Below are 16010 nucleotides of genomic sequence, written 5' to 3' on the forward strand. Positions count from 1 at the left end.
AGCTGCGTTTATTTTACAACTAGTTCCCTTGCTGTGGAGCACGGGCTCTAGGCATGCGGGCTTAGTAGTCGTGGCTCACGGGGTTATCTGCTCTGTGGCATGTGGGATCTTCCCAGACCAGGGCTCAGACCCATGTCCCCTGCATTGGCAGGCAGATTCCTAACCACTGCACCACCAAGGAAGTACAAAGGGTCTGAGGCAGGAGTGTACTCGGTGTTTCTGAAGAGGAGCATTGAGGCTAGAGTGCCTGGAGCTGAATGAGAAGGGGAAAATGGTAGTGAATGAGGGTAAGAGAGGGAGTGTGGGCCTGCTAATTTTAAGGATTTTGGTCTTTAAGTGAGATGGGGAGCCACTGGATGGTTTTGAGCAAGTGAATATGGTTTGATTTCTTTTAAAAATAATCACTGTGGCTACTTCAGGGAGAACAGACGGCAGGAGTACAAGGATGTAAAGAGAGTTTTTGGAGGCTATAATTCAATCTATGCAAGAGATGATGGTGGTCTGGAATAGGATGTTAATATCAGAGGTCAAAAGAGGTGGGCAGGGCTTCCCTGGTGGCGCAGTGGTTGAGAGTCCGCCTGCCGATGCAGGGGACATGGGTTCGTGCCCCGGTCCGGGAAGATCCCACATGCCGCAGAGCGGCTGGGCCCATGAGCCATGGCCGCTGAGCCTGCGTGTCCGGAGCCTGTGCTCCGCGACGGGAGAGGCCACAACAGTGAGAGGCCCGCGTACCGCAAAAAAAAAAAAAAAAAAAAAAAAAAAAGAGGTGGGCAGCTTAAGACATATTTTGAAGGTAGGGCCTACCAGATTTGCTGATGGATTGGATATGAGAGATAAAAGAAAAAAAAGAAGCAAAGATGACTCCATTGTTTTGGACCTGAGCAACTAGAAACATGGCATTGCCATTTATTGAGTTGAGGAAGACTGAAGGATAAGCAAGTTTGGGAGGGAAGATCAAGAACTCAGCTCTGGATGTGTTGAGTTTGAGCTTTAATTACATCTCTATGTACAGATATGTCAAATAAGCAGTTTTACACACACACATAAGCTCCAAGTCTGGAGTTCAAGCGGTGGGTCTAAGCTAGGGGTAAAATTTGGGAGTTGACAGCATGAAATTGGATGAGATTACAGTGAGTTCGGACACATAACAAAGAGGACAGGTCCAAGGAAACTTCTTCCTCTTAAAAACATGGATGTAAAGTTAAAATCATAAGCAATTTTAAAGGTATGGATCTAAATAGTTCAAAATGTAGAGAACTCCCATACCTTGAAAGCTTACTTCAACTGCCTGCTGCCCAACTTAACATTTTAAAGAAATTTTGATTTACATGTAAATCTAAGAAACTCCAGGAAGCCTCAGAAAACCCCTTAGGGGTCACCTTGGCCCATTGGCCTCAAAAATAATAAGGAATTAATTTTTCCAATGACATAGCCATTACAGGTTTTACCTTAAATTTGCTTAAAAGCAAATATCAGTTAATTCATTTAACTAAGAATACATTAATACATTATAAAAGTATAAAAAGATGTAGCTGGAAAAACTGAAGCCTTGCTCTAATGTTCTCCTCAGTCTGTCCTGGGAAAATGTGGCAGGATTCTCATGCTAGAATCCCCACCACACACAGTATCAGATCACATGTTTCAAAAGAAGAAACAGTAAAGCTCTTTTAAATTTCTATTTTGGGAAACAGTAAAGCTCTTTTAAATTTCTATTTTGGAATTTTCCTTTTATGACTTTCCAACTTTGTATTCTACATACCCAAAGTTGGGTTTTTTTAATGGAAAAAATTGATTTTATTCAATATTTAACATGTCACAGATTCATAATACACTGGTTTACATAAATTTTCTTTGTATGTAGGATTCCACAATGCATCATAGCCTAGGAGTTCGGTCTGTGTGGATTTATCTACTTTTGAAGCAAAAGTCTTCTGTAAATGCTGGACTTTTTCTAACTCTTCCTGAATTTGGGAAATGAGTTCATCCTTCTCTTTTAGCTGCAGCTTCAAGCACTGAGCATTCATCTTTTATATCCCAACAAATTCTCTGCCAGCAAAACAAGAAGCTCCCAAGACAAGATTGCCCGTTAGAGGAATCCCCTACATACCTAAAGTTATAATTACAGTTGACCCTTGAACAACACGGGGGTTGCAGTGCAGACGCTCCGTGCAGTGAAAAATCTGTGTTTAAAACTGTACAGTCGGGCTTCCCTGGTGGCACAGTGGCTGAGAGTCCGCCTGCCGATGCAGGGGACACGGGTTCGTGCCCCAGTCCAGGAAGATCCCACATGCCGCGGAGCGGCTGGGCCTGTGAGCCATGGCCGCTGAGCCTGTGCTTCCGGAGCCTGTGCTCCACAACGGGAGAGGCCACAACAGTGAGAGGCCTGCGTATCGCCAAAAAAAAATCAAAACAAAAAAAACTGTACAGTCGGCCCTCTGTCTCCAGGAATGTCTTCTGCATCCATGAATTCAACCAACCTCAAATCGTGTGGTACTGCACTACATATTTAGTGAAGAAAATATGAGTATTAACTGGACCTGCCCGCACAGTTCAAACCCATGTTGTTCAAGGGTCCACGATATACTGTAGTATAGTCTTAGAGAAATACATAATGTTGCATTTATAAAGGTAATATCAAAAGGGTTACCTTTAAAGGGATTTAATTCTTGAATCACCATTTATATCTTACAAGTTAACCTGAAAAAATTCAAATGCAAATGAGTCACTCAATTGTTCATTCTGCATAGTGCCAATACCTGAATACTGACTATTTTGAACAAAACTATGACTGTTTGGATTAGTACCGTTTGATGGTCCTGACTCATTTATCATACTGTTATCTGCACAATTAAAGTCAGATTCCTCAAATGCCTCTGACTGTGAAACAAAAGCAGTAGTACTAGAACTGGCGACTGCTGACATACTGGAAGAGGACATCTGATGGAGCTGTCTTAAGTCTCTTGGGTCTAACACTGAAGTACAGGCAGGATTTTCAAGATTCATGCTCACAAGTCTTGGATTATCAGTCTCCCTCATGCTGTCATTACTGGGCGTTATCATGTTCACAGGGCAATTGGGCAGCATGCTGGCATCAGAAATACCATATAAGTCAGCTGGTGGCACGGATGATGCTTCCATTCTGCCTATGTCATTAGTATTGTTATAAATGCAAGCATTAGACACATTCAAATCACTCACAACAGACATATCCAGGAATGGTGGGATAACTTGTGAATTAGAGGAAAGTGTCCCTGTTGAAAAACTACTCAGTGAATTTGTATTGACTGAACGTGAGGTGGCATGGGCCACTGATGACCAGCTTGAAGAAGGCTGAGGTACCATTGGGGGTATGGCTGAAGCATGATGTGGCAATGCACTTGAGATGGACGCAGATGAGGAATAGTAGGATTCTGCTTGGCTTGAAACTGGCCCGGACGTTTCTGTCAAAACTGCACCATAAGAAAACAAGATTGGTTCTGTGGGGGAGGAAATGTATTTGTACAAAATAGAAATGAACAAAATTATAAAAAGCATTACTTCTAAATTAAAATTACATAAACACATAAAAAATTTTAAAGGAAACCAATGTAACACTTCAAATAGAAATGTTAAATAGCACTAAAAATTATTATGAGTCCAAAATTGAATTCTTTAATACTAATTGTTTTACAAATACCTATAAAATAATTTTGGTAAGTTACTTTGGCATTGAAAATTTCACTCCAGTTAAACGTGGAAATCTAGCTTCTGAGGCCCTATAAAGGTATTTTTGAAATGTGAAAGATAAATATCAGAATTTCAGTTAATGGGCCTCTAAATATTCAAAATCATTTCATATTCTCCTCTTTAGGAGAAAATGGAGGGATGGAGGAAACATTCATTAGGGATGGCTTAAAAATCTACATAAATTTCCAAGCTATATTAAGATACTACTCACTCTAAGGTACTACAAAATTCCCAGTCAGAAAAAAATGAAGGAGTCTGTATTTATTTACATGTTATATGACTGCTGCACATATTAAACCAAGAAAAAGCTCTGATTTAAGAATGTAAAAAGAAAAAAAGACTTCTAATTAACCATGGTTGAACGATCTAAACCAGAATTTGGCAACTTTTTTTTCCATAAAGGGCCAGACAGTAAATATTTTAGACTTTGTGGGCCATATAGCCTCTGTTGGAACTACTCAACTCTGCTGCTATAGTACAAGAAAAGCAGCCATAGACAATATGCAATCAAATGAGCTGTGTTCCAGTAAAACTTTACAAATAAATAAATAAATAAAGATAGGCAACTGGCCAGATAGAAATCATTTCTTCCATGACACACTGTAATTAGTAAAATTACCACCATATGAATGAAATGTAATTTCTCAAACAATAAATCCCCAAAACATAATCATAGTTGCCAACAGGTCTTTTGGAAGCTGAGATCAATTCATTCCATATTCATAGCATAAAAAATATGTAGGAGTGGAATAAATCAAAGAGGCAGTTTTCATTCCTAAGAATGGAATTCCAATATACTGTGCAAAGCACTGGTCTCTCTAATCACAAGGAATACTCTATAGGGAATAAAATACCTTTTTTGATGAATCTTCCTTCTCCAGTTGATCCTAGGGGACCAGGTCTAGGTCTTTCAGGAAAATTAACTCCTATGATAAATTTTTTCCATTATTAAATGTAATTTGAAAAACAACAGTATATCAGTTAAAATTTGAAAAACTGAATAAAGCAAAGCAAAACAAAACAAAACAAATTTACTTAAATACAAATCAATCCAAAATGTTCAGGGACTTCCCTAGTGGAGCAGTGGTGAAGAAGCCACCTGTCAAAGCAGGGGACACAGGTTCAAGCCCTGGTCCGGGAAGATCCCACATGCCGTGGAGCAAATAAGCCCATGCGCCACGACTACGGAGCCTGCGTGCCACAACTACTGAAGCCTGTGCACCTAGAGGCCGTGCTCTGCAACAAGAGAAGCCACTGCAATGAGAAGCCCGCGCACTGCAACGAAGAGTAGCCCCCGCTCGCCGTAACTAGAGAAAGCCAGCGGGCAGCAACGAAGACAAATGCAGCCAAAAATAAATAAATAAATTTATTAAAAACAACAATGACAAAATATTCTTACCACAATCCTGCCACAGTTTCTGGAAAAGTAGAGTTGTTTTTTGTTTCTTTGCTTTATTGCCATATGTATCTGTTTAGAAAGAAACCGAGAAAATGTGATTCATCATGGGATTATGCTTCCTCTCCTTTAATAAATATACAGATGTTTTACTCCTACATAGAAAATGCTTTAAATAAATGTACATAAGATGGATTTATAAGTGTCACAAACTACATCCCAAGTCAGTAATAAAGGATATTTTTCTTAGTAAAAAATAGTTTATAATATTCATCTTGTTTTCTTATAACACCTACAAGTCACCAATGTCAATTAATGCAGTAATGGCAGATAAGGACCAAAATGGAGACTACTTTCTGAGTGGCAAGTATGCCGTCTATCAAGAGGGCACAATAAGGACCAAAACAGAATCTCAAATGTAAAACAAATTTTGATAAACAGTTTAGATACTTTGAAATTATTCCAGATACCTTCCTAAGGAAGAGATTCAAAGAGCACAAAGATCAGTCAAAAATCAACCAAAAACTTTCAGGAAAAGAAACATAAATTATGAATAAACACAATTGTATTCAAGTGTATCTTACAAGAAAATGTTCTTAGCAGGACTAACTTCAAGAAATATATAAAACATTACCATGAAAAAGTCATACCTTTTTCGTCTGGCAGATATCTAAAATCCATAGGTTCACTAACTTCCTGGTCAGAAGGTCTTCGCAACTGCATTTTTACTGTTACCGGTTCCATTATAGCTTTGCAATATGGTGGAGTCTTGAAAACAATGGCTACTTGACGGTGTACATCAGCTTGTGAAAAGATACCTTTTGCTTCCCAATCATTCAACACAAACCGAACTTCTATGTCATCTAGTGAATACGAAAGCAAGTAACAATGGGAAAAGAAAGTAAAATGTATCTATCAATCTAAAATATATTCTGAATTCAATGAAACAAACAAAAAAAAAACAAAAAAATACCTTTCTGAACTTTGTCACAGAGTAGAAATATTTCATCTCCTCCTCTGACACTTCCACAGTTCTTGTTTACACGACAAATCCTTAATTCTGCAGTATTAGGAGCACCTAAATATAAAGGATATTTTTAATGGGTTGCTACCTTAGTAATATGTCTTATTCCTTTCTGATGGAGAATTTTAGGAAAACAACTTACAGGATAGATAAAAGCTTTAGAGTATAAATAAATTAAGGGCACTCAATACCTTAATCATCCACATCTGTCCCTTTCTTTTCTTAAGCGCATTACCCTGGTTTAGAGTGTTATGACTTCATTTCTAGGCAATGACATGTCCTCTAATTAAATCTCCTTGCTTCTAAATTCTGATTCGTCCAATCCATCCTATACACTGTCATCAGATTAATCTTTTTAAATCATGACCACAACCCTGTGGCAATGCAGTTTTCATGCTTCCTATTATCTGGTCAACATTATTCCAATAATTCCCTGGCATTCAAAGCTCTCCATGATGAGGATATTCTGATTTACCTTTATAGTTCTATGTCCCACTATCCTTCTACATGCAAAACTGGTATAGTCATACACCACTGGTGGGTGCATATATGAGTACACAAACACACAAATATTTGAGGGCAATTTCATAATCTTTTAACACTATAAATATCCATATCCTTTGATCTAGCATTTGCCAACATTTCTACTTCTACAAATTTATGCTAGAGACATTTGCACAAGATATGCACATGTGGGATATTTATTGCAGAACAATTTGCTAAAGCAAAAGAAAAGAATTGAGAAGGAAACAAACCAAATGTCTTGTAATAGGATAATGATTTAGTTAAATTATGATATAAGGAAATATACAGCTACCGAAAAGAGTAAGGTACCTGAAAGGTAAAGAGGTTCAAGATATGTTGCTAAGAGGAGAAAAAAAAAAGTTTAAAAAAAAATCAATGACGATTTTTCAAAAAGTTGCCAAAAATATATTGTGTGAATGATGGTGATGATGATGAAACAAGGTATTTCTATATACATGAAGAAGAAACCGGTGAAATATCTTTGGAGGATGAGATGTATAGGAGGTTTACTCTCCTCATTATCTACTTCAGATAGATAACACCTACCCCGTAATGTTTGAATTTTTCCTATAATGAACACTCTTTTTCTAATTACAAAAATACTTTTAAAAATCATTTTAAAGAGCTAAGGCTACAAATACAAGAAAATAAATTACTTACGGTTGTCATAAATTGGGTTAGAGACAATAGGAGGTAGAGCAGTTGTCAAATTACCACGTTCGTCAGGGAGGAAAACTTGAAAACATAATCTCACCACATTGAGGTCACAGTCTTCAATATCAAGCAGCTGTTGCTCAGGGACTGAAAAGTACATTTTTTTTTTAAGAATACAGAATAGTCACATAGAACTAAAATCCTGCTAAGTCCTCCTCCCTGCCCAATATAGCCTATAACCTTTAGTAGCATCCAAATCTGTCCTAACAAAAATAGAATGGTACATAATCTCAAGACTGCCTTTAATCCTTTTCATCATATAGTCACTATCCAACATAATTTGTTAAGTTATGACCATGGTCAGGAAGTAACTACCCCAGTCATGTGAAATTTAGAGCAGAATCCAAAATTGACATAAATCAAATTTTTACAAAAATGGTTGCAGGTTATACACAATAGAGAATAGGCATTCATTCATTAATTCAACAAATATGTATTTAGTCCAGTCATGTATTAAGGACTCTGTAAATTATCTCCAAAATCTACATAAGAATTACTCCATTTTACAGATGAGGAACTGATTTTAAAGAAATGAAATTGGGACTTCCCAGGTGGCGCAGTGGTTAAGAATCCGCCTGCCAATGCAGGAAACACAGGTTCGATCCCTGGTCTGGGGAGATCCCACATGCTGCGGAGCAACTAAGCCCATGCACCACAACTACTGAGCCTGCGTTCTAGAGCCCGTGAGCCACAACTACTGAAGCCCGTGAGCCTAGAGCCTGTGCTCCACAACAAGAGAAGCCACCGCAATGAGAAGCCTGTGCACCACAACGAAGAGTAGCCCCCGCTCGCCGCAACTAGAGAAAGCCCTCATGCAGCAACGCAGCCAACATAAATACATTTATTAAAAATAATAATAATAGGGCTTCCCTGGTGGCGCAGTGGTTGCGAGTCCGCCTGCCGATGCAGGGGACGCGGGTTCGTGCCCCGGTCTGGGAAGATCCCACATGCCGCGGAGCGGCTGGGCCCGTGAGCCATGGCCGCTGAGCCTGCACGTCCAGAGCCTGTGCTCCGCAACGGGAGAGGCCACAGCAGTGAGAAGCCCGCGTACCGCAAAAAACAAAAAAAAACAAAAACAAAAAAATAATAATAATAAAAAAATTAAATTACTTGTCCAACATTTCACAGCTAAGAAGTGGCACAGAAGAATTCAAACTCAGGCCATTGAATCCAGAGCCTATGCTCTTAAAAACTGAACTCTATTAGAAAATTTTACATATGTTTTGCATAAAAATGACATACACAGGAATATCTACAAAAACTTAGATCAATATTTTAGGGATTAAATACCAAGAGGATACTAGAGGAGGTAAGTCAGCTAGTTTCCATAAGAAATTTTATGTGGAAACTAGGTTTGCTTAAAAAAAAAAAAAAAAGCTACAGCAGGAAAATTTTACAGTTCTGAAAAAAAAGTTTTTAACCATTCTTTATTACAGAATATAATATAATGACAGTTTGTTAAATTGCTATTTAAAAGAAATCCAGTTCCAAAGGAGAATATTACTGCCTTTTCAAAGATACTATAAGGTGCAGCAATCAACCATAACTAACATAGCCATATTTTTAAAAATCATGAAATACACATATTAAATTATACGAACACTTTCAGTTTTCAGAAAGTACTGAAATTTGAAACACTAAATTTGAAAAGTTAAAACCCCAATTCTTTTTTTTTAAATTAATTAATTTATTTATTTTTGGCTGTGTTGGGTCTTCGTTGCTGCACATGGGCTTTCTCTAGTTGCGGCGAGCGGGGGCCACTCTTCGTTGCAGTGTGCGGGCTTCTCATTTCAGTGGCTTCTCTTGTTGTGGAGCATGGGCTCTAGGCACGCGGGCTTCAGCAGTTGTGGCACGCGAGCTCAGTAGTGGTTCGTGGGCTCTAGAGCGCAGGCTCAGTAGTTGTGGCACACGGGTTTAGCTGCTCCGCGGCATGTGCAGACCAGGGCTTCCCAGACCAGGGCTTGAACCCGTGTCCCCTGCATTGGCAGGCGGATTCTTAACCACTGCACCACCAGGGAAGCCTCAAAACCCCAATTCTTTAGTCTTACAATTAGCAATAACTAATAAAAATGACAATGTACTTTTTAAAAAAAAATCTAGTCTGATAATATTGATCTTTTACTTGGAGTATTTAGTCCTATTACATACATACATACATACATTTATTTATTTATTTTCTTTGAACATCTTTTTTTTTTACATCTTTATTGGAGTATAATTGCTTTACAATAGTGTATTAGTTTCTGCTTTATAACAAAGTGAATCAGTTACACATACACATGTTCCCATATCTCCTCCCTCTCTCGTCTCCCTCCCTCCCACCCCTCCAGGTGGTCACAAAGCACCGAGCCAATCTCCCTGTGCTATGCAGCTGCTTCCCACGAGCTATCCATTTTACGTTTGGTAGTGTATATATGTCCATGCCACTCTCTCACTTTGTCACAGCTTACCCTTCCCCCTCCCCATATCCTCAAGTCCATTTTCTAGTAGGTCTGTGTCTTTATTCCCATCTTACCCCTAGGTTATTCATCACATTACTTTTCTTAGATTCCATATATATGTGTTAGCATACAGTATTTGTCTTTCTCTTTCTGACTTACTTCACTCTGTATGACAGACTCTAGGTCCATCCACCTCACTACAAATAACTCAATTTCATTTCTTTTTATGGCTGAGTAATATTCCATTGTATATATGTGCAACATCTTCTTTATCCATTCATCCCATGATGGACACTTAGGCTGCTTCCATCTCCTGGCTATTGTAAATAGAGCTGCAATGAACATTTTGGTACATGACTCTTTTTGAATTATGGTTTTCTCAGGGTATATGCCCAGTAGTGGGATTGCTGGGTCATATGGTAGTTCTATTTGTGGTTTTTTAAGGAACCTCCATACTGTTCTCCATAGTGGCTATACCAATTCACGTTCCCATCAGCAGTGCAAGAGTGTTCCCTTTTCTCCACACCCTCTCCAGCATTTATTGTTTCTAGATTTTTTGATGATGGCCATTCTGACTGGTGTGAGATGATATCTCATTGTAGTTTTGATTTGCATTTCTCTAATGATTAATGATGTTGAGCATTCTTTCATGTGTTTGTTGGCAATCTGTATATCTTCTTTGGAGAAATGTCTATGTAGGTCTTCTGCCCATTTTTGGATTGGGTTGTTTGTTTTTCTGTTATTGAGCTGCATGAGCTGCTTATAAATTTTGGAGATTAATCCTTTGCCAGTTGCTTCATTTGCAAATATTTTCTCCCATTCTGAGGGTTGTCTTTTGGTCTTGTTTATGGTTTCCTTTGCTGTGCAAAAGCTTTTAAGTTTCATTAGGTCCCATTTGTTTATTTTTGTTTTTATTTCCATTTCTCTAGGAGATGGGTCAAAAAGGATCTTGCTGTGATTTATGTCATAGAGTGTTCTGCCTATGTTTTCCTCTAAGAGTTTGATAGTTTCTGGCCTTATGTTTAGGTCTTTAATCCATCTTGAGCTTATTTTTGTGTATGGTGTTAGGGAGTGTTCTAATCTCATACTTTTACATGTACCTGTCCAGTTTTCCCAGCACCACTTATTGAAGAGGCTGTCCTTTCTCCACTGTACATTCCTGCCTCCTTTATCAAAGATAAGGTGACCATATGTGCATGGGTTTATCTCTGGGCTTTCTATCCTGTTCCACTGATCTATCTTTCTGTTTTTGTGCCAGTACCATACTGTCTTGATTACTGTAGCTTTGTAGTATAGTCTGAAGTCAGGGAGCCTGATTCCTCCATCTCCGTTTTTCATTCTCAAGAATACTTTGGCTATTCGGGGTCTTTTGTGTTTCCATACTTAACATTTTGGTACATGACTCTTTTTGAATTATGGTTTTCTCAAGGTATATGCCCAGTAATGGGATTGTTGGGTCATATGGTAGTTCTATTTTTTAGTTTTTTAAGGAACCTCCAAATGTACTTTTTTTTTTGCGGTACGTGGGCCTCTCACTGTTGTGGCCTCTCCCGTTGCAGAGCACAGGCTCCGGACGCGCAGACTCAGCGGCCATGGCTCACAGGCCTAGCCGCTCCGCGGCATGTGGGATCTTCCCAGACCGGGGCATGAACCCCTGTCCCCTGCATTGGCAGGCAGACTCTCAACCACTGCACCACTAAGGAAGCCCTCCAAATGTACTTTTGACTGTTTTTATTTTAAACTATACTCAGTAGCTATCACAACATTAAAAATTATTCCAGGGCTTCCCTGGTGGCGCAGTGGTTGAGAGTCCACCTGCCGATTCAGGGGATACGGGTTCGTGCCCCGGTCTGGGAAGATCCCACATGCTGCAGAGCAGCTGGGCCCGTGAGCCATGGCTGCTGAGCCTGCACGTCCGGAGCCTGTGCTCTGCAACGGGAGAGGCCACAACAGTGAGAGGCCCGCGTACCTAAAAAAAAAAAAAAAAAAAAATTATTCCATTATCAGCAATCTTAAGCCTAGCATTTCAAAGAGGCTACAAAAACATATTTGTACAACTAAAAGGTCAAATGTTATGATACAAACACCTGTACCACAGCAGCATACTCTCCTGGCACAATTAGGTAGGCAATGAGAGATCTACCTCTTCAAAATAATTTTTTATAGCATTATAAATTTAGAGTTGAAGACATTAATGTTTCCCAATTCCAAAGATGAGTAATCAATAAACACAAAAATAAATTGACAAGTTTAAAAACAAACCTATGTGAATGGATAAACTGTGACAGCTATACAATAAAAAAGAACTATGGATATATACACAAACATGTATACATCTCGAAAACATTATGTGAGCAAAAGGAACTAGATATAAAATATATACCACATGATCCATTTATATGAAAATTCTAGAAAAGATTAACTGATGGCAACAGAAAGCAAATTAATAGCTGACTGGAGCCAGAGATGGGAGAGGGAATTGACCGGTAAGTGGACAAGGAAATTTTGTGGTAATAGTGGCGGTAGTAGAAATATTCCTTATCTTGATTGTGGTGGTGTTACATATATCTGGGTGGATCCTACCGTATATAAATGAGACCTCAAGAAAAGTTTATTTAAAATCTTTTAAAATAGCACATGAAAGAAAAATAAACTCGTTAATAAACCAGGAATGGGAATGAAGATATATTTATTATAAATCACAACATCACAAAAACCCAGAGAGGTAAGTTCAGAATAAGAGGACTCTTTTTTCCAGATACAGCTTGCCAATTTTGTAAGAGGTAGCTAAGAGGATGAGAAATCGAGTTGAACTCTCAATAGACTACAGGCAAAAAATAAAGGAGTTCAGGGTCTGCTAAGGATGGAGAATCTGATAAATGCCCAGTGCTTTGGTTGGGGCTCTGGAGGAGCTATACCCTAGGAGTAAGTGTGAACTGGATGCAGAGATACCAGACCTCACCTAAATCATTCACTAATTTTAGATGATCTGGGACTGCTAGTGTGACTAGCCACCCACCACAAGAAAGTCTTCTGAAGGGCGAAAACACCCTAGACCTAAACAACTTTGCATATAGGATGACTGGTATTCTATTTTAAATAAGCAGGCATAAGAAGAGACAAAGTAATTTTTTTTAAAGAAAAGAAAAACAACAGACTATAGAAACAGACCACAAAGGTTCCAAATAATGAAGTTTTCAGATACATGATTTAAAATAACTACACTTAATATATGTAAGGAGTTAAAGACAATATTGGGAGTTTAGTAGAGTACTTGAACCTATTGGAAAAGGAACCAAAATTCTAGAACTGAAAAATACAGTAAACTGAAATTTTAAACACCATCAAATTTATCAACTGTTTTATAGAAAACACTTTGTGTCTTGTCTTTCTATATAAGCCAAGGACTAAAATCTATTTACCAATATTTTATACTAAGAGTTTTCGAAGTGCTGATTTACATTAAAGTCTTTAATCCATTTGAAAGCTGATTTTTATATATGGCAAGAGGTAGGGAATCCAACTTAAATAATCATTTTTTCCAGCTTTGCTTATCAAATATTTCCTCCCTCTCTCTTGATCTAACATGCCACCACTGTCATTTACTAAAGTTTCATATTTTCTTAAGTCTGTTTCTGGGCTCTCAATTTTACTCCACTGGTCAATTTGTCTATTGTTACCCCAATATTACTTAATTAGTACTTATTCATAATAAACCCTAATATCTCATAAGTATTTCTTCATAATAAACCCTAATATCTGATAAGGTCAGTTTTTCATCACTATTACTCCTCTATAAATTATCCTCCTTTTCCTGTTCAGAATCATCTTATCACATTTAGTGAAAAATCTTGTTGGGAGTTGTTTGGAATTTCACTGAACCAGTATATCAATTTGGGAAAAAATGCAATGTTTATAATATTGATATTAAAGAACATGATATACCTCTCCATCTATTTAGGTGTTCTCTATTATCTCATAATAAAATTTTATAATTTTCTCTAAAGAAATCTTGATCATCATTTCTTAGAGTTGTTGCTAGGTATTTTATATTTTCTGACAATATTTTCTTTAATTATTTGCTGCTGATGTATAGAAATGTAACTGAATTTTGTATGTTAATTGTACATGCATTCACCCTTTTAAACATTATATTAATAATCTGTATATCCTTTTGAGTGTTCACTGTAAATAATAGCTTCCAATAATTACAGTTTTATTTCTTCATTTTTGATCAGCTCTGTGCACTGGCTACAATCTCCAGTACAATGTGGAACAGAAGTGGCAAGAGTGCACATCCTTTTCTCATTCCTAACTTTAAAGTGAATGCTTCGGATGTTTCCTCCACTTAGATAATGCTTGCAGTAGGCTTTTAAATATATAGCATGATACAGAATGTCTTATTTTAAAAATTCTGCAATGTGAAAAATGATAGTTGCAAAATCTAGCAAAAGAAAGCACGAGACCAAGCAAATTCTCTTAAATTTCTCTTAAACTAGTTTAAAATTTCCATTTATACTTGATCAAAAAGATACATACAAGGTAATAATTATTCTCCTTAATCTATCTTTAGCAATAAATGTCACTCCTTAGTCCTAAAAGCAGCGTATATGCAATAAGAATTTCATTTTTATCAAAAAGATATGATCATGATTTATTTGTTTTCAAAGTAGGGATTAAATTTTTTAAATCAATTATAACACCTACTAGCTCTAGAGATGTGACTTTTCTAAAATTTTAATTATTGCTAAATATTACTAAAATTTAAAAAGTAATTAACAGGGCAAAAATGTACAGTATATAGATTAACAATTTTAAGAGCTATGTCTTATTTAAGGGAAAAAATAACAAAGTTTAGTTATAATTCTTTTAATTTCTGTTACTTAAAATGTATAGTTATAATAAAAGCTAACATTTAAGCGCTTGTGTGCCAGGCAAAAGGTAAATGGTCATAGCAGTCTATCATTAATTACTCATTCTTTCAACATATTTATTGGGCTTCTATTATGTGCTAAAACAAATGCTAGATAGAGATATGAAAAGACAGTGCCTGCTCTTAGTGAGATTAGTGTCTGGATGAGAAACAGATGCATAAACTAAAATTACATAATGTAACATGAAAAGTGTTATAATGGGAGTATGCTCAAGGAGTACTGAAGGCATAAAAGAACTGCCCCAAGTTCTGCACAGGGTAATAAAGAAGGCTTTCTAAAATGACTGCAATGAAGGATAATGAACTACACAAGAGCTTTTTTTTCTTCTTGCTGTTTGGGCTTTAAGTGGTGAGGAAAGGCTCTTATTTTCTTGTATTAAACCAGACTTTTAGAGACAAGAATCTGTTAAGAGACTACCTGTCTTTTTAAACTGTATTCCCTTTCAGACTACCAAAATAAAATAATCCCCCCAAACTCAACTGCAAAACAGCCTTTGTGCTCTCACAACAACTCAATGTCCTCTGTACATGGAAAAAAAGTAAAGTGACTAATAAAACAGAATTGCAAATACTTTATGGTAAAAATCTTATGGATTTTAATCACTGAATATTAGAATTCCTTACATGTCATTAAATACATAGCTAGAAAATGACAATTAAATTTTTATTTCCCTGCTTTTGCAGTAAGAGTCTCCTATGAAGTCTAACTGACATTTTTTTTGGTGCCAGCTAAATGGACACTGTTAAAATTTGATAATGGAGCCCTTAAATAAATTCCTCACACAATTTAGACTTCAGCACATATTAGGTAATTTGAACAGGTATTTTACATGAAGCCTCAAGTTTAATAATACTTGACTGTTATATGTCCCTATCTGCAAGAGACAGTTCCTATTTTAAAGAACTAATGGCAAGAAAGATAAGGACTTGCCTTAAAACATCCTAGATACATGCAAAGTAAAAATAATTTTTAATAGTCTTTGTATTTTCACATATTTGATCTTTAGGGAACAGACTGTCATAATGAGATAGTCTATAGACCAGAATTTGTAGACCCTATTCTGCTAAACGTTTCCAATTCCATTGTTTCTATATATCATAAAGATATAACACAAAGTTGGCTAGTATCTTGTTATCTTTACCAGTAGAATTTTCCTGTGTTAAGTGATACATCTATAAAAAAGTGTCAGTTCAGCTCTGACAAATTCCTACGTAAGTGGTAGAATTTACCAGTATATCCTGAAAATAGCA

General features: G+C 37.1%; 1 protein-coding gene across 1 annotated transcript in view; it reads right to left on the reverse strand.

Annotated features, from left to right (window-relative positions):
• Positions 1-2685: 2685 nt before the first annotated feature.
• Positions 2686-16010, reverse strand: part of REL (REL proto-oncogene, NF-kB subunit) — a gene marked incomplete at its 3' end in the record, with an annotated part of 36407 nt that continues 23082 nt past the window's right edge. The window contains exons 5-10 of the mRNA XM_079720922.1: positions 7332-7472; positions 6096-6200; positions 5773-5985; positions 5126-5194; positions 4581-4652; positions 2686-3476 (exon numbers count right to left, since the gene is read on the reverse strand). Of these exons, the coding sequence (XP_079577048.1) occupies positions 2686-3476; positions 4581-4652; positions 5126-5194; positions 5773-5985; positions 6096-6200; positions 7332-7472 (1391 nt within the window). The remainder of the gene's footprint in view (positions 3477-4580; positions 4653-5125; positions 5195-5772; positions 5986-6095; positions 6201-7331; positions 7473-16010) is intronic.

The sequence above is a fragment of the Hyperoodon ampullatus genome (genome assembly GCF_949752795.1).
Source record: "Hyperoodon ampullatus genome assembly, chromosome: 15".
In the NCBI taxonomy this organism is placed as follows: domain Eukaryota; kingdom Metazoa; phylum Chordata; class Mammalia; order Artiodactyla; family Ziphiidae; genus Hyperoodon; species Hyperoodon ampullatus.